Source organism: Haliotis cracherodii, unplaced genomic scaffold (genome assembly GCF_022045235.1).
Source record: "Haliotis cracherodii isolate W230 unplaced genomic scaffold, xgHalCrac1.p SCAF_16, whole genome shotgun sequence".
NCBI classification, from domain to species: domain Eukaryota; kingdom Metazoa; phylum Mollusca; class Gastropoda; order Lepetellida; family Haliotidae; genus Haliotis; species Haliotis cracherodii.
Genome location: NW_027266271.1, coordinates 28,089,336 through 28,116,077, shown reverse-complemented (window position 1 = coordinate 28,116,077; position 26,742 = coordinate 28,089,336). Strand labels below are relative to the sequence as shown.

The following is a 26,742-nucleotide window of genomic DNA, read 5'->3' as shown; positions in this document are numbered from 1 at the left end:
TCAGCACCTTGGAGATAATTTCAGTCTGATGTCTCTTTCTGGCTGAAGAAAGTTGGCCACCTTAAACGTCAATACTTCCTGTAAACAAACAAATACACATGTACGTGCCTGTGGACCCTTAGAGTTAGCAAACAAAAGTATGAAAGTAGGGAGTGTATCATGACAAAAGCAGTTATTCATCACCAGTGTTATGAACATGATAGACTAATACACAACATGACAGACAATCGTCTTCAGAAGATGCTCTTCTTTAACCTTGCAGAGAGTGAATAAATGAGTTGGGTGTTACGCCGATTTTAGCAATATTCCACCAGTAAAGCGTTCACTCGTCACACCAAATGCCAGGGTTCGATTCCCCATATCGATACAATGTGCGAAGATCATTTCTGGTTTCCCCGATGTGATGTTGCTGGAATAGTGTCAACACCGTCAACCACACTCATCCGATCACTCTAATACTAAAGGAACATGTATTTCCATTTAGCTTCATGATTACAATCGTGTGACACCCTTCATGCCTAATTAATATGCGAAGGCGTTTGTTAAAATTCTCATACAAACCTTTTAGGTGCATGAAGGATGTTCACAATTTTTTTGTAACAATTAAGACGTGTCTTTGAATACTGCATCAAGGATAAGTTTAGTTTATCAGATGCCAACATATATTTGTAACACGCCACATATTATTTCTGGAAACAAATTGTCCACAAACACAACCCTTACATACGAAGGTAGGAAGAAAATAGAAAAGCTTCTTCTTTAAATCTTAAGGTTTAAACCGTGTGGCCTATGAGGCCAGCTCAAAACTCATTTTCTTGTTCTTGTAAAAACACAGAGTTGTAGCGTCAAGTATCATGACACATAATTCAACTATTTTTTCATAAAATAGCTCAACAGCTTAAACCATTCAACTACTGTTCAACCATCTGGCCCATTGGCCAACAAAGTTTACTTTGCTCAAAACTCTTCTCTTTTGCGAATGAAAGTCCCACAAAGCTATGACGAGAAGTATGATGATATGTAATATTTTAAGATAATTCAGCTAATTTTTCACATTAAGTTATTTGTCCATTTCCTCAAACTAATTTTTTAAATTTATTTATTCATGTTTTTATATTGCTATTTCAGAACGTTAATAAATGGAAATATGCCAAACATGAATAATGGTGCTGCTACACTAACGACAACTTCCACTCGTACAAGCATGCCAGAATGCAACGTGAATTAATTATCAGATTGTTTTAACAGTTTTAGCATTTGATAAGAAATATATATATACACACACAAAGAAAAAGGTTAAGCACACCCTAATAAATTTAATTATTGTTTGGTCCCAATATTTGTGACAGTCATGAAAGATATAATTACGGGAAGAATTATGTTTTCTCGAGATGATATAATCAGTCATAAGTGACGAAAGCTCTCGTGCCATGGTATGCCCGTGCAGCATGCTACCCTCGAGTATCTCTAAAAGCAGTATATCCAACCGTTGAAATTGCTTTCCTAAGCTCGGTGTTAAACAGTTATTCCATGACATTGTGTGACCATGGCACGAAGGCGATTATCAAACGCCACAAGATGGCAAATAAGCACGTTGCATAACGTAGGAATGTCTTGTAATGCCATTGGTCGGAGTTTGGGGTATCATCACACAGTCGTAAGCAGCACCGGAACCGTCAGGAACCGGCTGAAAGAAGCAGGACTGAGGGCTAGAAGAGTCATAAAGCGTCCCCTGTTGAGAGATCACCACAAAGCTGTTCGTTTAGCATGGTGCATTGTGCGACGGAACTGGAATCTGAGAACTTGGAGACGGATCAATTGGTCAGACGAAACTCGCTTTCTGCTCCACGTCACTGATGGAAGAACGAGAGTTTGGAGGCACCAGACCTACACCCTCAGGAACATTAAACCGACTGTTGCATAAGGCGGGGGCTCGGTAATGCTTTGGGGGTGTATCTCTCATGATTGCAGGTTGGATTTGGTCACCATAAGGGGCACCTTAACAGGGGCTCAGTACATCCGGGTCGTTTTGAGGCCAGTCGTCGTCATTCATTTTGACAACCACCCTCTTGCTACTCGACCTTCGTACATGGATGACAATGCCAGGACTCATCGTTCGCATGCAGTCGTGGATGACACGAGGGCCAATGCAATAACGACGGGCCAACGTCTGACTGGAGGCATGAGACTTAGGCTGAAATGCGTCATCCGGGCACGTGGTGGTTATACCCACTACTGATCTGTTTCACGTGTCATATCAAGTGGAGACTTTAAGGAACATTTTCACACGAAACATCAAACGTAACTCGTTTACTTAATTCTGCAGCTCCATACTTTTGTTAGGTATTGTCTAAGTAAAAAACAGTACCTGTGTTACCATAATGTATTTGTCAGTAAATTGCAATCACACTCACCAATATCTTCTTTATTTGTTGTCAAATGTTTGTTCTATCCGATGACATTGGTATCGCCCAGCTCCTGTGGTCAGTCATCCCATGACATGATTTTTGCCATTTGTCATGGTTCAGAAATAGGGGTGTGCTTAACATTTTTCTTTGTGATATATATATAAACATATACTGAACAGCATTGAAAACGCACCACCATGAAAATGGATGTATTTTTAACTGGGCATAAGTCATATGAAAATATAAAAGTGAATGAGTAATATACGACGTTCTGGACGAAGCATGAAGAAGAACAGCTCGTCAAAACACATTCCTGACGAACGTCGAGATGATAAACGAACGATATGGAAATGATAATGATGAAAACAGGAATGAATTGTACCTGTGTGTCGGGCATTCGTTCAAACTTCACAGTTCTCAGAACATGAACCAGGGCTATTTTAGCCTCCACCAGGGCAAGCCGCATCCCAATACAGATTCTAGGACCATATCCGAAAGCCAGGAAGGACAGCGGATTAGATTTTTCATCATGTCTGAAAATTGCATTAAATGAAATAATGTCAGATTGCAGGCTTTGCCAGACAAATATCATATTTTACATATTTTCAATTACACACAATCTAAAATATTGAAGTAAAAAAAGTAGAATCTTTAACTTAATGTTAACGGCAGTCCCTTTGCTGACAACAATGTGCTTAAGAACTTTGGTATTCCGTGTTTCCAAAACAAGCCTGAATAGAAACAAACCAGACTGAGCTCAGAAAGGGGGATCTGTTTTCATAATGATTGATGCAGACACAAACTGTGAATAGTGTCAATGAGCGTGTCAGGGTGCATTGCGTGTATGCCATGTCCCACTGCTGGCGCGAGGGAGGATGAGCTTGGTCTCTTCCCCCGCTGTGACTACAGCAATATCATCAGACCCATCTGGTGGGTAGCATTACCTTTCTGGTTTGAAGGACTCTTGGTCCTTGAAGAGCTGAGGGTCTCTTTGTAGTGCGAATGTTGGGATAAAGATGGTTTGTCCCTCAGGGATTGTCAAATCTTTGATCTGAATAGTCTCAGAAGCTCTGCGATGTAACCTGAAACACAGGATAAAGTCTGAATCACCTTTTCACTGATGTAAACTGCTCCTTGTACCTCTGACGATGAAGGGTAGCCGAACATTTTCTCATTGTTGTTGAACATGACAAATTATGTTTCCAAAATGATCTAATTGTTTTTGGAGGACCCCGGTCCTGTTTACCTTGTGATAGATTACCTTAATATTAACGATATCATCGAAAACATGATGTGTCAACAAAGTCTCCAAAGACTAATCCGAACCGAATAGATGTGGTCGGCAACTTATAGACATGTGCAAAACCCTATCCATGCTTGTCTTAAATGGGAGATTCGGAAAAGGTAAATATATGGGTACTGTCACTTGTAAAGACACAAGTATTGTTGACCATACTTTTGCATCGAATATAGCCGTCTCTTTAGCCAAAGACTTTGAAGTTCTCGACTTCGACTGTTTATATAGTGAAGTTCCCAGTGTCCGCCCCTAGTGACGTTATCAACGGAGGTGCAGAGAGTCGAACCGCGGCAAGATTTTCCTGACACGTCTTATAACGAGACAAGGCCAAGGTGATTCGACATAGAAAATCAACAACAGTTCGTGACAGTACGTCTGATGGTTGTGATGACCCAGTGGCCCTTATTGACAATCGTGCCTCTGAATTAACAACAATGTTTTTAAACACAGCCACAGATGTGTTCGGGGTTAGAAGGAAGAACACTGGTATAATTAAGCCCCAAACCAACTTTAATTAATGGTATGACAATGATTGTCGTGATATGACATTCAAAAGCTAAAAAGCCTGGTTGATAAATGATCAAACCTGTTTATAACAAAGTTGGGACGTTCTGAAACCAGAAAATTACAGACCTATCACTATATCATCCTGTCTAGGGAAATAGTATATATAGTATTCTGTAAGAGGCTCAAGAGGGATCCCGGAAGGGACACCCTACTGTTGACAACGTTTTTCATTATTGAGTTGTTCCTCAGGTCAGAAAGTTTCTGTGTCTTTGTCGATCTTAAAAAGGCTTTCGATAATGTGTCGAGATACGGACTATGGCTTTAGAAAATATCCTATAGTATCTCAGGAAATATATTTACTTTAAAAAGAAATATGTACAATGATACACAGTCATGTTTAAATGGTCAAATGTCTGGATTTTTCAACTGTGACTGTGTGGGGTTCGTCAAGGAGAAAACTTGTCACCTATGCTGTTTGCTCTTTTCCTTAACGATGAAGAAACATGTTTGCAGCATAATAATTGTGATGACATTGATACTGGTATGCTTAAACGTGTGCTGATGACACAGCACTCGTTCCAGAGTCCCCTGAAGATTTACAACATAACTGGTATAAGTATGATAATTACTGTAACACATCGACATTTAAGATAAGATAAACATGCAGTTGTTATGTTTTGTACTTCTGCAGATACTTTACATAATAGAAAAAATTGAATTGAAAATTCATGATGACGAATCAAATATTTGTGACAGTTTTGCTTATTTAGGAATCATTTTCCATAGAAATTGAAAGTTTAACCACACCATAATAGCACTGAAGGAAAAAGGACCAAAAGACATGTATTTTTTGCTATCTAATACTAGAACTTTAATCTTGCTTTAGTTTGAGTTATTGCCTACTATTATATGGTTGTCCCGATTCTCCTATACTGCAGCGGGGACACGCCTGGCCCAGTGTTCTGAGGCGCCGCGATTCGCTGTGCAGAGTTGCGACCCTTGGGCACGACAGAAACCTATGATTGTGGGTGCGAATCCCGATTCGCCCTGATTATGTTTCTAGGTTTGTCAGCACCATACCCGTGCTCGTGGGTTTCACCGAAGTGGTAAACGTCTGCGACCTGCATCACTTCGGGCTTTCCTCCCACATTAAGCTGACACGACGTGATATAGCTGGAATACTGTTAAAAGCGGCGTTAAACCCAACTTACTCACTCACTCACTCACTCACTCACCTATACTGCAGCGAAGTCTTGGGCTCATTGACAATGTTCATACACTAATCCTGAAATTATGTACACCCACCATATGTTGTATGGTGAAACAGGTCGAGCACACAGGTTGATATCATTGTCAAGAAACGTGTGTTATGCTTTTGGTGTAACCTTATATTGACACAGAATTTTAGTAAGCTTTTAGTTATTATAAACGGAATTGTATATCACAAACATCGTGATAATGTTTATCATTCACCATGGTTATTATTTTGTCAAAATTATTTCTGATACTTGTGGTCTAATGCATGAATGGAATGATCGATTAATAGATAGTGGAGAGTCGTTATTAAAGATAGTTGATCAAATATTTTAGGAACAGGCACAGTGCCTAACGGTCAGCATAATAAAGTTGTCTGACATGGTGTTATTATACCAAACTTCGGTTTTGAAAACTACTGATCTTATAACGCCAATATATGTGTCCCCCTGCTTAAACCTCGAACTTCTAATCATTCTTTACCCATAAGAAAAAGAATGTTCCTATTTGAGTAACAAATGTAAACAATTCCTTAAGGAATAAAATATAGTCGTCAAAATTATTGTAATCTTCATCAGTTAAATACGTGTCCATAGCTTTCCACTGTCAGACATCTATGTAAACCTATAAATTGTATCCTCAATATTGTCATTTAAATGAACAGCCGATGTCTTGTACTTGCAATCGTTATATTGTAACTGTACACCATGCGCCGCTGTGGGCGGAGGAATAAGTGAGTGAGTATGGTTTTACGCCGCTTTTAGCAATATTCCAGCAATATCACGGCAATATCAGAAATGGGCTTCGCACATTGTACCCATGTCGGGATTCGAACCCGGGTCTTCGGCGTGACGAGCGAACGCATTAACCACTAGGCTAACCGACCGCCCCGAGTGGAGGAATATACATGATGAAGATGATGGTGGTGGCACGGATTCCTATGCATCGCGCCCAGGTCACAAGTCAGGTGAAGGTGGCTCTGAATGAAATGGAATGAAACTATCCTTAAAACGCAATTATCTTAGTGAGGTATCAATATCCAAGATACATGGCATCGGTTACGGTGTGGATTAAATTGTCACGCTTTTAAAACTCTGTAACTTGTAAACTTACGCAATAACTGGTGGGTAGAGTCTGAGCGTCTCGGTGATGACGTTGTCCAGATACTTCAGTTTCCCAATGTTGTCGTAGTTGGGTTCCTCCTGGGGAAAAGAATAAGGACTATGTCTACTACTGACTGACGAGACTTGAGACGATCACTACGATCGCAATAAAGTATGAGAAATCGTCAGGTTGCAATATCAGTTAAAATTATCTTCTCATTTTACAATGACAAAGTTTGTGAGTGAATCCCACAGGTAGGGGATGTGGTCCTCGCATTATATATTAGGTTAAAAGTGAACATATCTATGCACCCAAATGTTCATACTGACATTTCCAAGCATTTCTCTGATTTCATTATACGCCTTCTCTTGTACATTCGGGTTCATGGCGAGACTGTGCGACGCAAAAGTCAGTGTCGAAGCAGTTGTTTCGTATCCAGCAATGAAAAACAGAATCCCTTGGCCAACTATTTCATCTGTTGTTAGACCTGTAAAAGTCGTTTAACAATAGAATACGAAAACGAAGTTGTGTCATATATTGAACGCCCTACACAGCTACATGTACATTATTATGTTGACGGTAGCCAGTGAACAATCGAGTATGAATCAACAGTGACTGATATCATGAGCAAGGTCCCCCACCATTGGGGTACGATGACGGGTAATCAACCAAATCACTGCCCGCCCTGTGCCAGACATGTTGTTCAAGCCACGTTAACACCCAACTCACTCATCAGTGTGCCTGTACTCACGTCTGACTGAATGTTTCTCTGGGATCTGACCATTGGCTGCGTGACCGTTTTCGTGTCTATCTGCCTCTATCTCAGCGTCCACCAAGAGTTGCAGGAAGTCGACCCTCTGCTGTAAATACAATATGTTTTCTTGCCGAAATCTTCAAAACTCAGTCGTTTCATTTTCTCTATCATCATTTTTGTTGGCATTAGTGTTTGTAAATACAAAAGAGGTTTAAAGAATGGATAAAGAGATAACCATGACTAGATTTTGAAAGAAGTCTTTGGAATAGTATCCCTGGATAGTAATGATCTATTAATAGAACGTTCCACGCAGTAAACATTTTCATGACTTATCAATATATGTGTGAACGTCATTAAAACTGAACGTCTTAGCAAACATGGCAGCTTCTGTGTAGTAAACATTATCATCTATTCTTCACCAATATATATTCTAACACATTTCCTTGTTTCATTGTTTCTTATGATACAGATAGTATTTTCTGCGAAAACATTCACATCGATTGAAAAATTATTCAAATAAGCGTTATACTCCTTTACCAAGTATGATTCTAGTATGCTTCTCGAAACAAGATATATGACAGGGCTTTTACATGAAATAATGTTTCATCTAAATGTCTAGTTTCAGGATTTTAGAGACTTTTTTCTACTGACCGATTTGCTGTTAACACGTTATCAGAAATGGACCTCAATTCAACAGTAATGTCTAACCTCTCGACGCTCTTTTGTGTCGCTCTGTCGTTGTTTGATCATATCCGTAATATTCGTTTGAAAAAAGTTTATGACGTGTTTTGGAAAGAATCCAACCCCCAGCTTCATGATGATCCAAACAAGTGGGGGACAGAAACCTGCAAACAAGGAAAGCGAGCAAGTTGTGTTTTAACGATACTGGGCATGAACAATATTTGAGACGACGTGGGAGGAAAGCCCGAAGTGACACTTTGGTGGAAATATTTGGACAAAACTCTTACCATAATCATGAGAAATATGTGCTAAAAGTCGAGCCCATTGTACTTATCCGTGTATATAGTAATCATGTGCTTATGAATCATTTGAATTATTATAGTGTATACAGTGAGCATATGTCAATTTGAAATGTATACACTAAGGGCTGCAACTTCTGGGTTACTGTTTGTTTGTTTGCTGCTGAACGCTTCACTCAGCAACATTCCTACTATATGAAGGCACTCTGTAAATAATCGAGTCTGGACCAGACAATCCAGTGATTGATATCATGAGCATCGATCCACACAATTTGGATACGATGACATGCATCAACCAAGTCAGCGAGCACCTGATCCCGCCAATCGCCTCTTGCGACAAGCATAGGTTGCTGAAGACCTATTCTAACCTGGATGTTCATGGGAGTAGACAAGCATGGCTTGCTGAAGACCTATTCTAACCTGGATGTTCATGGGGGTAGACAAGCATGGCTTGCTGAAGACCTAATCTAACCTGGATGTTCATGGGGGTAGACAAGCATGGCTTGCTGAAGACCTATTCTAACCTGGATGTTCATGGGGGTAGACAAGCATGGCTTGCCGAAGACCTATTCTAACCTGGATGTTCATGGGGGTAGACAAGCATGGCTTGCTGAAGACCTATTCTAACCTGGATGTTCATGGGGGTAGACAAGCATGGCTTGCTGAAGACTTATTCGAACCTGGATTTTCATGGGGGTAGACAAGCATGGCTTGCCGAAGACCTATTCTAACCTGGATGTTCATGGGGGTAGACAAGCATGGCTTGCTGAAGACCTATTCTAACCTGGATGTTCATGGGGGTAGACAAGCATGGCTTGCTGAAGACCTATTCGAACCTGGAAGTTCATGGGGGTAGACAAGCATGGCTTGCTGAAGACCTGTTCTAACCTGGATGTTCATGGGGGTAGTCAAGCATGGCTTGCTGAAGACCTATTCTAACCTGGATGTTCATGGGGGTAGACAAGCATGGCTTGCTGAAGACCTATTCTAACCTTGATGTTCATAGGGGTAGACAAGCATGGCTTGCTGAAGACCTATTCTAACCTGGATGTTCATGGGGGTAGACAAGCATGGCTTGCTGAAGACCTATTCTAACCTGGATATTCATGGGGGTAGACAAGCATGGCTTGCTGAAGACCTATTCTAACCTGGAAGTTCATGGGGGTAGACAAGCATGGCTTGCTGTTGACCTATTCTAACCTGGATGTTCATGGGGGTAGTCAAGCATGGCTTGCTGAAGACCTATTCTAACCTGGATGTTCATGGGGGTAGACAAGCATGGCTTGCTGAAGACCTATTCTAACCTGGATCGTCACATGTGCTTGATTACTACTGGACATAAAAGTTGACTATTGTAAGGTTGGATCGTTGAAAGAGAATTGACTGTTTGACCGTTATTAAGCGGTATCGGATCATCGTTAGCCTTGAAGCTGGCCCTGATTTCTCAAAACAAAAGTTAAAGGTGGTTTTTTTTAACTCAACTGCCGAATTGACTTGAATCTTTGAAGACAGATATGTATATCTATGGTCATAAGGTGTAGTGATAAATATTCTTTGGGTCAAGGAATGAAGTTTTCTTCTTTTCCGTGTGGGATAGTCATCTATAGCGTGGAAAAAAATAAAGATTTTAAAGATTGAAATTGATCTTACTTCTCTTGCGAGGATTACAACAAAATGAGAAAATCCTTTGAGTGATTTTAGAATCAACATGCTAGTAATTCAAATGGTCTCAGACATTTTTGTAAATTTCAAGAAAGTCCTGATTGGATTGTATTGAGGCTTCCGGTTAACCTTTGAGACAAGGATTTGGTGGTACATTTGCTGTACCCTGTACCATCTTCCTCTCTCTGTAAGATTTTATGGAGTTCTAGAAGTACAAAACAGTAATAAAGATGTCCTTAGATTTTGGAGTCAAGTCCAATTTTGATAGTGTTGATAGTATTCCTCAGTTAACATATTGGTCTTTCATGTGCTCTTGTGTGATGTGTCACTTACTATACAAAGTTCTTCAATCAAACATGAATCATCCATACAATCGTGATAAGCACATATATCATTATATAAATGCATATCCATGTGATTCAGTGACCAAATCACTTTGATCATCGAATAAAAAATATATACAAATCAGCTTCAATACAAAAATACTGAGATGTGTAACATTTTTGCATCGCTTTCACTGTCTACCGTATCAAGAACCGTATCTCGTTTTGTTTGTTTGTTTGTTTGTTGTTTACCGCCGTACTCAGCCATATTCCAGCTATATGACGGTGGTCCGTAAATAATCGAGTCTGGACCAGACAATCCAGTGATTAATATCACGAGCATCGATCGACACAATTGGTGACACGATGACATGCAATTTTCTAGCTATCTCACGGCGGGGGATACCAGTAATGGACTTCACATAATGTAATCATGGGGAATCGAACGAGGTTCGGTACGACGTGTTAACGTTTAAATTACGAACTACCCCCACCGACCCTAATAAGGGCAAAGGTTGACGCCTTGTGCGAAAAATCTATATTATTAATGTCAATGTATTTGTCTTTTTTTATATATTCAAATCAAACTGCTATCATATTTGCAAAATAATCACAGTAGACAAAACAAATTCATTCACCGCAAAATGTACAGACGAGGCTGTTGAATTTCACCTACACATCTATCTTCAGAGGTTCAGGTCAAATTCTCAAAAATCACACCAAATGCCACCGGACATTTACTGAGAAAACAATATGTGAAATGCTGGAATTTCTCATTGACAACATATATGTAAACGTTTGGGGTAAGACATTTGGGCAAGAACCAGGCATGCCCATTGGCACTAATTCCGCTCCACTTCTTGCTGATCGGACTGCCAAAGCCAAGATAATTTGGCGAAGCAGTTAAGCTTTAGCTACAGTTATTTTGAGTTATATCTGTTATCGTTCAATAACCATAAAATAGCTAATTCCCTTCCACTGATTTACCCACCTGGGCTAGAAATAAAGGTTACCAGTGAGGCCAGGGCGTCTCATCTGTTTCACATTTAGATCTTTGCATAAAGATTCAGAGTGACTATACACTCTCCACATGACTGTATGACACTAGGGACGACTCCAGCTTTCCAACAGCCAACTTACCCTTTGTATCGATCAATACTCTTGCAGCTCCAGTCATTGTCGCCTATATTTCACAACTTTTGAGGTACAACCGAGCATGATCTTTGTGTTAATAGAGTGGCCAAACCCTCAAACTTCCGACATACCCCACATTTTAAAGCAGAACAAAGCAAACTTAGGATTTTCTTTTTACCAGTGAGGCCGCCATGTTCCACCTATAGAAGATGCTTTCAAGCAAAACATGTTTTTGTAAGCCGTAATCCCCAAGTCTCTTTAAGGCTCGGGGAAAGGTGAAGAGGATCATCCATCAACAATGAGAGAGTGAGTATGGTTTTACGCCGCTTTTAGCAATATTCCAGCAATATCACGGCGGGGACACCAGAAATGGGCTTGACACATTGTACCCATCTCGGGAATCGAACCCGGGTCTTCAGCGTGACAAGCGAACGCTTTAACCCATAGGGTACCCGACCTCTACCTATAGAAGATATGTTGAGAGCCATGTTTCAAACGACAATATGGCTGCTGATACATCACTCATCTCATCTGCAGTGACAGATCATAGGTCATATGAACCTTAAAGCTTGAGTGACAGTGACAGTGGTGGCAGAAACTAGATGTATCTTACTGTATTGGAAAAAATAATGGATTTGGTAATGAGTAACTGACTACTAGTATATTGAAGCAGTTGCATATAAGTACTTAACATTGACTCTTCCAGGTAAGTCAATATGATCAGCAATTATAGTACATAACATAGGCGATAATTATCTTATGTATGATAATAACACGATACATGGAGTTCCTGGTCGAAACCTACATTTTGACATTTAATCTTCTCATACATTCCGAAGTGAAGACGAAATATTGTCATTTTCCTGTTTAGGCGGCCATCTTTGAGGCCATTTTGTCCGCCTTATTGGATATATCAAATTTCTCAAGCTCACATTTGTAAGATACTTAGGGGCACGGGTGGCCCAGTCGTCTAAGGCGCCGCAATTCGCTGTGCAGTGTTGCGTCCCTTGGGCACGCCAGAAACCTATGATTGTGGGTTCGAATCCCGGTTCATCCCGATTATGTTTCTAGGTTTGTCAGCACCATACCCGTGCTCGTGGGTTTCACCGAAGTGGTAAACGTCTCAGACCTGCATCACTTCGGGCTTCCCTCCCACATTAAGCTGACACGCCGTGATATGACTGGAATACTGTTAAAAGCGGCGTGAACCCCAACTCACTCACTCACTGTAAGATACATGTACTTAAACGATTCATGTGTTCAAATAAAACAAATTTGTGTACAAGAATGTTAGTGTTGTCATAGTATTTTTTTAAATATGTTATTATACATTTCCTTGACAGAATGGGGGTTGGGATCACATCAACAAAATTTTCATACATTATATTATACTCACATTAATTGTTGATTTTTTCGTAAGCATTCAGGCAGATTTTGAGATATCACACGATTTTATTGTCAATATGAAGGTTACATTATCTTTAGTTTTGTAATAATTTGATTATGAAAATTGAGGGATTTTTTCCTGTTTTTCACACATTTTGACATTTTGACCCGTAACTCGACTTAAACAATTTTGCTAATTGTTTATTTGTTTTATTGTAGGTTTACTAAGTCAACACACTGATTCTGTTTATAAAATGAGCATTGCAATATGTTAACTGACTTGTTTAGAGCCATTTATTTGATTTACTTAATTTTGACACACATATGTGCATTTTACCACCAAAAAACATGTCTGCCAACAAAAGAAATCACCGCAACCATTGTTTTCTAAAGCATAAATAACATCTTGTGAAGAAAAATGGGGTTGCTGCTCTACTGTGGGGAGGGGTTACTCCTTAAATGGACTCTTTTTAAGGGTTGGCCGCTAGTCTATAAGACTTTAATAGTTTGATAAAGAGTACAATATGCAAGGCCTTAGTACAGTTTTCAAAATGTTTAATGGTACACCCGTGGAGGACATTTCTAGATTTTATCATCACTGACAAAAATGATGTCCGATGCAATTGTCTATTTTGACTTGTACCATATGTTCGCATGTTTTTTGGTTACTTTTGTCATGTGAATAATTGGCTTGCCTTTGCATGTGTTTGTGACAGGTGGCACCTGTGTGGTAGTATATAATCATCTTTTCGCGAATACCTGGTATCATCACTGTTTGATAGTGATTCATAAACACATAGTCGGAATCGTACAATCGACTCTGCTTTCTGCAGAGATTTGTTATGAATATGGAAATGGTTGTGTCGCTTCTATTAAGAAGTATGCAACCTACTTGCTAGCAGTGGCAGTAGTCTTCTTGGCCCTGCTTGTCCAAACATCAGCTTAGCATGAGCGACGAATGGGTTGTTGAAATCGTTCTGAGAATCTACTTTTATACCAAAGGCAGTCCTTGAAATCACGTCCATAGTGAAAGCTCCAAAGTATCTGAAAAATAATGATTATAGATTAACGCTTTGCAATGGGTAATAATACTAATAATGATAATAATACTTTACATGGATGACCTTGAACTTATTGCCAATGGAGGATCCACACTCAAAAAACAAATTCTCCTTGTCGTCGTCTTTTCTAATGATATCGGCATGTTCTTTGGACTCAACAAATGCAACATTCTTCATCTGAAACGCGGCAAGGTAGAAGAGGGAGGATCAGTCAGTTTACTTGGAGGAGGAGTTATTGACCATCTCGTGGAAGGTCAGGCCTATATGTACTTTAGGATGCAGGTAAGGGACAAACTCCAGAATGCCCATATCAAGGAAAAACTTCGGGCAGTGTACACATGTAGACTTAAGAAAATCTGGAGTTCAGAGCTGAACGCTCGCAATAAAGTAATACTTATACTGTGACCATCCTTTCATATTCTGTTGGTGTTGTTGATTGGACTAAACAAGAAATTAAGGGTATTGACACCCTCACACGAAAAATCATGTCAGACAATAGATCCCACCAAACTCGCTCTTCCCTCAATCGCTTAAATTACCAATTATGATAGGAGGACGTGGTTTCATTAACGTTAGGGCTCTTCATGATAGAATTGTTTTGGGCACTTTGTCTGATGATCCTCTTGTGAAGCATGTCAAGACTCATGATGAAAACAAGTTATTCCACAGTTTTCTAAAACGAGCCAAGGATGTTGAACATAATCTCAATGTCGGTGTTGATTTTGTTGATGGTTCTGTACTGCTGGACGGTACAGAAATGCGTGTCAACCAAGCGAAGTGCCATATCAAGTCGGCCCAGACCAGGCAATCTGAACGACCACTGCATCGAGTTTATTTGCAGTGCGTTGAGAAGATCAGCAATCCTTCGCTTGGATGAAGTCGTCTGGCCTTAAAAGTGAAACAGAAGGCTTTCCCACTCGAAACCACCAGTGTGTGATTTTGCATCAAAATGTAAATATGAAATGTATATTCTGTAATTCTTTGGAATAGGCCCTATTTAAAAGCTCAGACGTATGCAGGCCATCAAAATTGATCTTGTCCTTTTTGATAAATCCAATGAAATCATTCACATCATTGAATTTTCTGTCCCTTTTGGCAATAATGTGATTTACAAGATTGAGGAAAAACATGGCAAATCTGCGGACCTCGCTTTCGAAATGTCACGTTTGCATTCCAAGTACCAGATTGTCCGACTCCCCGTTGTTCTCGGTGCCTTAGGTTCGGTACCTCCAAATCTGTTGATTGACATTGGGAGAGTACCCGGGTTTGCTTCCAGGAATACAGCCCTTCTGACAATCTGGGTAATGCAGAAGGCTGCAGTGTTGGGGAGTCTTCACATTCTCCGAAAAGGTCTGGGTGGGTTTGACTAGGCAGCGCTTCCTGAAAGAAGTCCCATTCGCTGTCTGGGCTGCGTGTAGCGGGGAAAAGGGCACTAAGCTGATGATGAGCCTAACAAGCCTGACTGTGCCAGGATCACCCAAACCGTCTTTGCTGCATTTTATATTTCAATCTCTACATAAAAATAGGCTTTCTGTTTGCTGATCAGGACCAGTCACTTCCCACTCGAAACCGTCAAGTGTGATTTTGCATTAAAATGTAAATATGAAATGTAGATTATGTAATGAATTTAATGAGGCTGTCAAACACATTGTCGGTGGATGCCCAGCTTTGGCACAAACACAGTATCTTAAGCGACATGACTGAGTGTCTCGATCATTTTATTACCGTATTCGACACGCTTGTTGATTTTACACAGAGGTCCACCCCTGGTACCACACAGAATATGTAGAGGGCGTCATGGAAAATGAAAAATACAAAATTCTTTGGAATATACCCGAATACTGCCTCAGGCCTCTCTAGCCAAAACACCTGATCTTGTTCTTTTTGATAAATCAAATGAAATCATTTATATTATTGAATTTTCTGTCCGTTTTGACGAGATTCGGAAAAAACATTGCAAATATGCGGAGATCACTTTCGAAATGTCCCACTTGCACCCCAAGTACCAAGTTGTTCGACTCCCCATTGTTCTCGGTGCCTTAGGTTTCGTACCTACTAATTTGGTGACTGCCATTGGGAGAGTACCCGGGTTTGCTGCCAGGAATACAGCCCTTCTGACAATCTGGGTAATGCAGAAGGCTGCAATCTCTTGGTGGGTTCGACTAGGCTGTGCTTACTGGATAAAGTCCCATTCGCTGTCTGGGTTGCGCATAGGAGGAGGCAAGGGCCCTGGTCTGATGATGAGCCTAACCAGTCTGACAGTGTCAGGATAGCAAAACCCCTGTTTTCTGCATTTTTATTTTAATCTGTATATAACAATAAGTCCATTATATTGCGATATGTCCACACCACAGGGGCATGCTCAAAGTGCTACACTATCATAACCCCAGTCGATGGATCAGTGTTCACCATATACAACCCAAGTAGCCTTTGAAAGTATACCGAGTTTGAGATTTTATTCAATTGAAAATCGACAGAACAGTTAAGTAAACTTATTGTATGTCTATCTAACCATCACTCAGTTCTGCAATAGTATGTGAAAAGTAGTACGTGGTTTGGTAATCGATCCATGCAATTGGGATACGATGGTATGTATCAACGAAGTCTGCGAGCCTGACCACCCGATCCCGTTAGTCACCTCTTACGACAAGCATAGTCGCCATTTACGACAAGCATGGGTTGCTGAAAACCTATTCTACCCCGGACCTTCACGGGTCAGAATGGAGAGTAACATAATGTACTGTAACAAAATATACCCCGGACCTTCACGGGTCAGAATGGAGAGTAACATAATGTACAATAACATAATGTACCCCGGACCTTCACGGGTCAGAATGGAGAGTAACATAATGTACAGTAACAAAATATACCCCGGACCTTCACGGGTCAGAATGGAGAGTAACATAATGTACAATAACATAATGTACCCCGGACCTTCACGGGTCAGAATGGAGAGTAACATAATGTACAGTAACATAATATACCCCGGACCTTCACGGGTCAGAATGGGGAGTAACTTAATGCACAGTAACATAATGTACAGTAACATAATGTACCCCGTACCTTCACGGGTCAGAATGGAGAGTAACATAATGTACAGTAACATAATGTACCCCGGATCTTCACGGGTCAGAATGGAGAGTAACATAATGTACAGTAACATAATATGCCCCGGACCTTCACAGGTTAGAATGGAGAGTACCATAATCTACCCCGGACCTTCACGGGTCAGAATGGAGAGTAACATAATGTACAATAACATAATGTACCCCGGACCTTCACGGGTCAAATATATTTGTAACAACATGACCCCTACTTAAAAACTTAAAGCCATGTGGAGGTATTCTTTAAGTACTGACTAAGCGCTTGTACAGTTCGTACACTTAAGACATTTTCAATTGACAAACATATGGTAAAATCAACTGTGAGGGGTAGTTTCTTCTGCCCCTCACGGTATAGGCTGAGTCAAACATACCTCTTCAATGGCGAAGAGGATTATCTGTTAACAAAGGGTCACTAGGGCATGCGAAGACACAGGATTGAAGATGAAGATGGAATGTGGCATTTTGTTTGCAAGGGTGTTCTCGTTTTGATAAAATGTAGCTAGAATGCAATCTCACCAAATATACGCTCTTCCAAGAGTAAAATAGAAAAATCCCGAATACAAAAGCTTACAATAATAAAATGTGTAATTATCTCGTATATGTAGTATTCGAGAAATTCAAAATATCCATTTCAATGCATATGATCGAATTAAAGGTTCAGTTTGACATGTCAACACAATACTTACTCCTTCATAGTAACCCCTTCCTTTCTCCCGACGACTTTAGAGAAGTTACTTGAAAGAGTCGTTGCGCAGTCGTTGATAGCAGCACACATCTAGGATTAGAGAAGTTGATTTACATACCTACCCACTGTTGTTAATATTGTAAAACTATGTAACACAGAGCTCCATTAAATGGGACAGAACGTTGCTGAACTTACATTTGTTGTTTTTTTGTTATTTAAAGCAACACTCAGCAATATTCCAGCAAAATGACTAGACCAGACAATCCAGTGATTGACATTATGAGCATCGATTGGAATTCGGTGACATGCATCAACTAAGTCAGCTATCCTGACCACCCGATTCCGTTAGTTCCCCCTTACAACAAGCATACGTTGCTGAAGACCAGTTCTATCCCGGAATCTCCACGGGACTACAGAACTAACAACCTGTATGAAAACGTTATTTACCTCAGAATGAGGACCGTTCTGGATGAGATGTACACTTATTTGCTTGTTTGTTTGTTTGTTGTTGTTGTTGTTGTTGTTGTAAGGCGACACTCAGCAATATTCCAGCTGTGTGACGACGGCCTGCACATGGTCCGGGCTGGACTGGACAACCCAGTAATTCACATGATGAAACGTAATCAAGCAACTCGCCGATCCTGGTCACCTGATCCATTAGTAACAAGTAGACGTTGCTGGGGACCAATTCTAACCCAGAATCTCGACGTGGAGTATATACCCTACAATGAGTGAACGTGGTTTTACGGCGCGTTTAGCAATATTCCAGCAATATCACGGCGGGGACACCAGAAATCGGCTTCACACATTATACCCATGTCGGCAATCGAACCCGGGTCTTCAGCGAACGTTTTCACCACTTGGCTACCCGACAGCCCCATATATACCCTACAAAGACGACGAGAGTGACCCACCTTTCTCAGTTTGCCGCCGCTAAAGCTGGGGGTGATTATGCTTCTCACTCTCTTCCAGTGGGAATCTTCCAAGAAGAACACACCCAAATTGAATGGGAAGGGCACGAGTTTGAATTTCTGGAAATAGATAAAGAAAATGTTACACCTGACATGTAACACCGATTTGTAATATTCATGCCATGGGAGTGAATGAGTTTGTTTTGAATGTCTCGTTTAACACAATTACAGTTGATAATGACGTGCCATTAGAGGATGATATATTCTCCCACGTATATCCGTTACTACAATAACGTTATTGCCTTTGAATAAATATCATGGATAAGCTACTTGAACGTATTGTTTACCATCCGGTTCCTAAAAGTGTTGAAGCTCTTGACAAACACTTCCTTCAGAATGTCCAGATCAGATATAACTAAGGCTGGCTTTTGTCCCAAAAATACCCTTAAGGTCAAGAAACAACAAAGAACTTGTTAAAACATTGAATAAGAAAACAAAACATGTCACAGCAATGCCGGGTACGGATGTTCTGTTTTAAACAAATAATGGAAAAGCTTCAGTGATTACATTTGGCGCAATGTTAGAACTATGAGGGCAAGTTTGCGACAAGTGTGTTCACGCCGGCGTCACGGAAAGCCTGAAAGTAACAAGACCGAGTGAGTGAATACGAGTAATGTTTCATGGTGCTCCGTCAAAAATCGTCAGGTAATCCAATTACAAGAAGCGACACCGGAGTACGATGTCACACAATCGACCAAGTCACACAGTCAGACCCCCCAATACATTTAAGTCGACTCTTGCGACATGCACAGGTTACTGGCGTCCAACTCTCCCCGGAATCCCGACTGGGTTCTGACAATGGAAATGGACAGGTTTGTGACCATCCTCAGGAACAGTTAACTTCTAACGGAAGTTGATGAGACCAAGACATCTAAACAAAGGATAAACTATCCTGTCGTAGTTGGTTCGAGTCCCCGATTCGCCCTGATTATGATGAATGGTTTGTCAGCACGTTACCTGGGATCGTGAGTTTTCTAAGGCCTGTATTACTTCGGGACTTTCTCCCACATGAAGCTATCGTGTTATCATCTACCTGAAATACTTCCAAAACAGCGTTAAACCCAATTGAAGGATGTATTCTTCTTCAAAAACTCTCTGATTATCTTTTCTTCTTCTAAATAACTAAACTATCATGGGAAGGATGCTACTTCTGCGTCCGGAAGACGCTTAGTCAAAGCATTTAGTGTACGAGATGCACTTACCCGTATATATTTCCATATTGTCGGTTCCATTCTTTGAATTTGTGGAAGAAACCCTGTTAAAATAGAAAGATAAATTATATTTTTGCCTTGTACCTCATTTCATACAGATAGTGCCACGGAACTGTAGCTCACCTGGATATGAAATCAACAGTTTAGATGTCAACAAGGAGCGTCACCCAACGCATGTATATTTTCTACATAATAATGAGTATAACTAAATAACAAAGAAACAAGTAACTATATTTCCACCGTGTTACTCAACTGCAAGAAGACATGTTTTACCAACTACAATGTTAAAGACCTTATTTATTTTGTTGATTTAATAACACTTAAACTATGGAGACACAGCCATTATCTTGCACGCAAAGATTCAACTCTCAAACCTGACCTTCACAAACATCAGCAAGGATGGGCCCTGCGAATATGATTTTCCACAAGCGAACCAGAACGTTCAGTATTTGCGTTTGGGTATATTTTTTTACATACAAAATACACGAAAAGACACAGATGAAAGTAAATTCTGTTATTTTATTAAAAGCCATATCGTTATTTCCTGAAACGATTGACGAAACATCTGTGTGGTTATTCGGTTTACACGTAAAGTCAAGTCTCGTTAATCCGACAATCGGCTTTATCCGAAACTGATGATGGGAACCGATTAAATCAGTACTATTTAAAACCCGTTAATCCGACAGTCTTTTTGCGGAATTGCTTATCGTGACCATATATATGATTCAGTGTTATAAACATTCTCAACGCCGATGTCACGCAAATAATTAAATGATTATAACAAAATCGATGTACTGTACAACAAGATTTGGTTCCATGCGTATTTAAGTTCCGGCGGAACTTCTACTACCAACATTTGTTCCTTTTGAGGTGCATATCGCGCCAAACTTTGGTTCCTAGTACACTGAAATTTGTTCCGGTCACACAGCAGAAACATACACACGGATATACTAATGTTCTACCTTGTGAAACTGGCATGTGTCTAAAAGAGGGTTGTTTTGACGGGGCTATATTAAAACATGGGCCTTGGTTATTGTTGGGAGGGGTTGGGGTGGTTGTAGGTGTGGAAGGGTGGAAGAGAGAAAGGATACATGAATTTTAAGCATGAAACAAATACTTGAAATGTATTAGTTCCGGTCGGAACAAATGCTCGGTGTGTGAATATTCATATTTGGCATTTCCGTTAACAGTTTAAAAAACCCAACAAACTCTTTAAAAAATTGTTTTTGATATATCTCTGTTACCATGGTAAAAGCAAATTCTGTTGTTTCATTTTCTGTTAGATATCTTCAGGATACTTCATCCCGATAGCCCTAGTATTCACTGGCGACTGCAGTTTTGTGTAATGTACTTGACATAAACACAGTTATTTCATGGAAGCACCGTGCAGCAGTACTTCGGATTTCGGTTGCGTTTGGGGCTCTGTATTCTATCCGTTTCTGTCATAATTACATGTTTTCACCATTGCTTTTATCATTAATTAACTATCGGAATTTGTTTTATGCTTTCCTTTTTCATCACATTCTTTTGTTTCTTTTCTAAATAATGTTTATTAGTTTGCCTGTTTTTCAAGTTGCACATTAACAATAAACAGGAACATTGCTCATAAACACATCCAAACATTTGGTCGCGTCATCGGGAACTTTTCACTGCAATTTTAGGTATTTAATCCTGATACCTTTTCCAGGGCGGAACTAAAATTGGGGGGAGGGGAGGAGAGGGGGAGGGACACAAAAATGTTTACTTTGTTTCCAACAAGGGGGTATGGTGTTGGTCCAGGGATGCCGCGATTCTTGAAGTAATTGAAGTTCCAGGTTCCATATCTGTAACAAATAAACCACTGTAATGCACGAAGCTCTAATGTCAAGGGCACTACAGTTCAAACCTCGAATGTGTGGTTTCAAGGGGTACTATCAATGTTTCTGGATACGAATCAAGAAACAAATCGTTCAAATGACATGCTTCCTTTGCATTGGTATGGAAGCGTATTAGTGCCGTATTCTCAAAAATGATATAATCTACGTAGGTGATAGTACCACCTACGTAAAAGATATATTTTCTTAGAATGCAGCACTTATACGCATTTATACTTTTGTGACTTGAAAACCAAACTGAAAAGTGACGAAATCTTCTTCATAGGCATTCGATATTGTGGCTAAGTGAATAGAGTGCCTTCAAAAGAACTCGGTCGCTGGTTCGATCCTCTGAACACGTCATACCAAAAGACCCCGTGGGGATTTCTGATTAGAAATAGGTCCCAAGCAACCTTTGGTGACTGTAAGAGGTGAACCAATAGATCTGGTAGTCTGAATCGATGACTTGGTTCATAGCGTGGCATCGTTCCCCTACGGCGTGAATCTTTGTTCACAACATGAATCACTGGATTGTCTGGCTCAGACTCGATTATTTGCAGACCGCCGCCCATCTTCCCGAGGCAAGGGAGTTACCTGGCTATGAAAGGGTGGCGCCCAGTCAGTGCGATCTCATCGATAATCAAGATTTGTATTACTATATAAGGGTCTTACCTCGCGAAGTGCATCAAATCACTTGACCACCTGGATTTATAATATGAAAAGGTGTAGAAAATATCGACGCCCAGTTGACAGTGCAGGTGCTCATGCAGCAAATGCTGCAATCGACAGAAATCTTCACGGCAACCGAGTGTCGACTTCGTTACGTGATTTTGATTGGACTATGCAGACTCGTTAGTCCAGCCAAATATAAGTCCATAATTCCAGCCTAGGAATTTTACAGTCGGTTAACTGGCTTGCCTCGGGAAGATGGCTGCCGTCATTCAAAATAAATATTGCTCAGTGCGGCGTAAAACAGGAAACAAACAAGTCATACCAAGTCATAAAGAGGCATAACGAGGATAAAACATTGACTGGTCGCATTGGAGACAGTATAATGTGTCTGAGTGTGGTATTCATGTTAAACTTCGTATCTCAGTGAACAATTGCAAGCACTGTAAAATCGCCATGACGCCGGACAAGTACAAACACACACGTGCATGTACGTCGCTATATAAGTGAAAAATCTTAAACCCCATTTCACCTCACCTCTCAGATTTGACCAGAACTCGATGGGGTCGTTTTGACGCGACAATGACTAGACTAAGCAACATGCACATACATGGCGACCTCACCATGCAACCTGTCAGATTGACCACGAGATAAGTGGTCCACCTAAAGCGTAATACATGTAAACCAGCTGTCTACTTACATATAGATCAGCAAAGCCGCCGCCACTGCCAGAAGCAGATACAGCGGTACGTCCACAAGCCCCAAGATCTCCATGTTGATGTGACGAGCAATATCCTGCAAGCTTTTTCTTTATCCTCAAACTACCAGAACACACCCCACCCCGTCCTGGGCACAGCAGAGCAGCCACTATCCAGAGATCGGAGGGTGACCTGCTTTTCGTGTACATGTGACTGATGACAGGGGTGTGCAAACTGCGCACTTGACAGTGTACTCAGTTTTTAACCCCTAGTGCGGCACGAGGGACGTAATCAGTTACATTTGATGTTAGTCCATTCTGATAAATATCTGAATCATGCAATAACGATTTCAAGAAATGCCGTACTATTATCACCAACTAGTTTCGGAGATTTCTGAACTCACAAATAAATATAATGGGATTATACAAAAATGTGTTAATCGGCAAAGCATAAGATTCATGAGGAATGAGATACACTATGAATTGACAGAACGATTTCTTGATTTGGCGCTCAAGTGAGTGAGTGTAGAATTTGTCGGGAAACAGTTGCCGTCAGCATGGCACGGACCCCCCTGTGTAATAGTCATGTAATAGTCGTGTAATGGACGTGTAATAGTCGAACTCAGCTACCGTGACAAATCATGGAATTATGTGACATTAACCATTGAATATTTCCAAATATATATAGTTTAAGTCTCAGAAAATATTATCTTTAATGTTGTGCAATATTATGTTACTTATAACGAACGTCATGATAAAGTAATTAGATAACAATTTTATGAGAAACCAAACTACAGGAGTATACACTGTAAAAAACATCCTAGTGCGGGGCTTTATATTCCATAGAATACCGTACGTATAAAATCCATATAATGCGCGTACACATGTTGTCAAAACGTTTAGGTTTGTAAACTATGTCATATTCTTGGTCCTAGAAAGACCTTGGTCGATGCAAAACGTCGGAATGCGTTTTACCCGAAATGAGATTTCAATAGTCTTGAAAACTTAGGTTTTTGAGGGGCGGCCGGGTAGCCTAGTGGTTAAAGCGTTCGCTAGTCACGCCGAGGACCCGGGTTGGATTCCCGACATTGGTACAATGTGTGAGGCCCATTTGTGGTATCCTCCGCCGTAATATTGCTAAAAGTGGCGTAAAACCATACTCACTCACTCAGGTATCTGAGCTTTATTGACGAAGTTGCGTATTCTTAATGCCAGATTCGCCCTGATTACAGCTTGTCGGCCGCCGAGTGACAGCCGTGACACACTAAATGGGTCACAATTGTATTGTATTTGTTGTGCAGTGCCATGATCCACTGTTCGTGGGTTCGAATCGCAGATTCTCCCTGACTACAGCTTGTTAGCACCAGCCGTGCTCGTCGTTTTCACCAAAGTAACGTCTACATACTCGTCGAGGACCTGCGCCGTTTCGAGGTTCCCTCAAGCTAAGACACGGTCATACAACTGATGTACTTTTAATTCAAGCGACTTTGAACCAGTGTACAGTTTACTGGGGCCATACTGAAAGTGACGATATTGTAACCGTTACCGTTGTAAACTCTGCGTAAGTACACAAAGGGATTCGCTCGGTCGTTAGTGAAGCTGACGGTATTTTACAAATTGTTACATCAGATGCTAATTTTATTGTATGGCTATCAAAAGCTGAACTGCCATTTCGTACCAATGGTAATTCACTGTGTCGACAGTGTAGCTGACGATATTTCACCAACTGTTACATCAGATACTGATTTCGTATGTAGGTTATCGTTATTGGGCGGGGAGGGGGGTTGGGGGTTGGGGTTGGGGTTGGTGATTACGTTCAGTGAGTGAGTGAGTGAGTGAGTTTCACCACTTCGGTGAAACCCACGAGCACGGGTATGGTGTTGACAAACCTAGAAACATAATCGGGGAGAACCGGGATTCGAACCCACAATCATTGGTTTCTGGCGTGCCCAAGGGACGCAACTCTGCACAGCGAATCGCGGCGCCCTAGACGACTGGGCCACCCGTGCCCCCACGTTCAATAGGGCGTTGTATGAGTTGCATTTGGGTTTTTTTTAAAGTTATTGCCAAAGACACCCCTTTCCTTATATCAATAGTACGGCCATATCAATCAATCAATCAACCATACCATGCATGTGTTTCAGTTACGACTAAAGTATACACCTGTCTGTCCTTGCCCAAAACACTACAATGTCTTCGTGACTATTGATGAAAAGGGGTTTGTTTGATCACCATTATATTTCATCGACGTGTAACTGTTAACATTGGCATGAATCTGGTGATAGCTGTGTACGATAGGCCGGGTGACATTGTCCCTCCTGATTCCAGTTTCAGTATCTTGAGACGTTGAAAGTATTGAAAAGATTAAATCATTGAGAATATTAGTTGTATTGCAAAGTTTAAACATATCTTGCGTAAGTTGAAAAAATAATTTTGCCGAATCTTGTTCCACTGCAGTCAGGCACTATTTCACCTTCATCCTGGGGGCTTATTGTTACTATGGAGACAAGATCAGGCACACCAGGAACTGTATGAGGTCGGTAGTGAGAGGAGGGCCTCAAAAAATACCTGATAGCTAAACAATAAGCCGAGCTGCTTCTCGTTTTCGGATATCCATTCAGTACAGCGCAGACGTGAATTCGTTCCATACTGTTCAACGTCAGGATGAGATATATTCAGCGGGTGGATGGGTGTATTTGAACACGTGTTGGTGATGTAGGATCAGCAGGTGGATGGGTGGATTTGATCACGTGATGGTTATGTCGGACCAGCGGGTGGATGAGAAACACGGATCGCCTTGCTTCACCAAGGGGGTAAAAAACAGGGGATCTAATAGAAATACTGTTCAAAGGTATTTGAACAACTATCAAATATTGGTCATTAAGACCATGTAACTTGTAATTGCATCAACATTTTCATTTGCTTAAAAACAAACCAAATCGGTTACAACATGACAAGAACTGTGTCGCAAGTAGGGTCATCCAGGTATTCTCCTCGCTCAGTGTACTACGTGTGTCATGATGTCAATCACTTGATTGTCTGATCCAGATTAGATTATTTACATACCGCCGTCATATAGCCGGAATATTGTTGAGTGCGGCGTTAAACAACAAACAAACAAACTTCCAGGCAATCCAAGTTTCGCATGCTGACGATGCCGTTATATCTTGTTGAACCCGTTGGGTTAGAATTGATCCTCAGTAACATGTGCGTGTCGTACTCGGGTCTCAGTTGAACGGGCGGCCAGTCCCGGTGACCTGGCAGACAGCTTTGAGACGATGCTTGTAATATCAGACAATGGTTTGTCTGGCACAGATGCGATTACATACAAACTGCCGTCATATAGCGTGAATATTTCTGAGTCCGACCTCAAACAACAAAGATAAAAACAAACCTCGCTACGTCCTCCGCACATTGCTTTATTGTTCATTTGCAGGAAAGGCTGGATTAAGAGATGTTAAAACATTTTGTTTTCGTGTAACCCCAAAACGGGTCCGCCTGTTTATGTTAAATCGTTTACTATGTGTACAATTTGTACCAGAATCATGGCCAAATCGGTTTTTTAAATCAGCCAATTTTAAAGAAGGGTTACCCTACGTTTCCAGAAAAGTGTAGACCATTTTCACAAAGAAGCTGCTTGGGTAAAGTTTTTGGCTCTTTTATATACAACGGACTCACTAGT

The 26,742-nt window shown here is 40.7% G+C and overlaps 1 protein-coding gene across 1 annotated transcript; it reads right to left on the bottom strand.

Annotated features, from left to right (window-relative positions):
- Positions 1 to 23,137, bottom strand: LOC139463535 (cytochrome P450 3A5-like). The gene is made up of 14 exons (XM_071244804.1): positions 23,064 to 23,137; positions 21,586 to 21,664; positions 19,833 to 19,885; positions 18,918 to 19,014; positions 18,574 to 18,690; positions 17,661 to 17,749; positions 13,702 to 13,853; positions 8,033 to 8,169; positions 7,322 to 7,430; positions 6,900 to 7,057; positions 6,580 to 6,668; positions 3,353 to 3,490; positions 2,791 to 2,941; positions 1 to 78 (listed from the first exon to the last, which is right to left on the bottom strand). Exons 1-14 carry the CDS (start codon positions 23,135 to 23,137, stop codon positions 1 to 3), a joined length of 1,521 nt encoding a protein of 506 aa, XP_071100905.1.
- Positions 23,138 to 26,742: the final 3,605 nt, after the last annotated feature.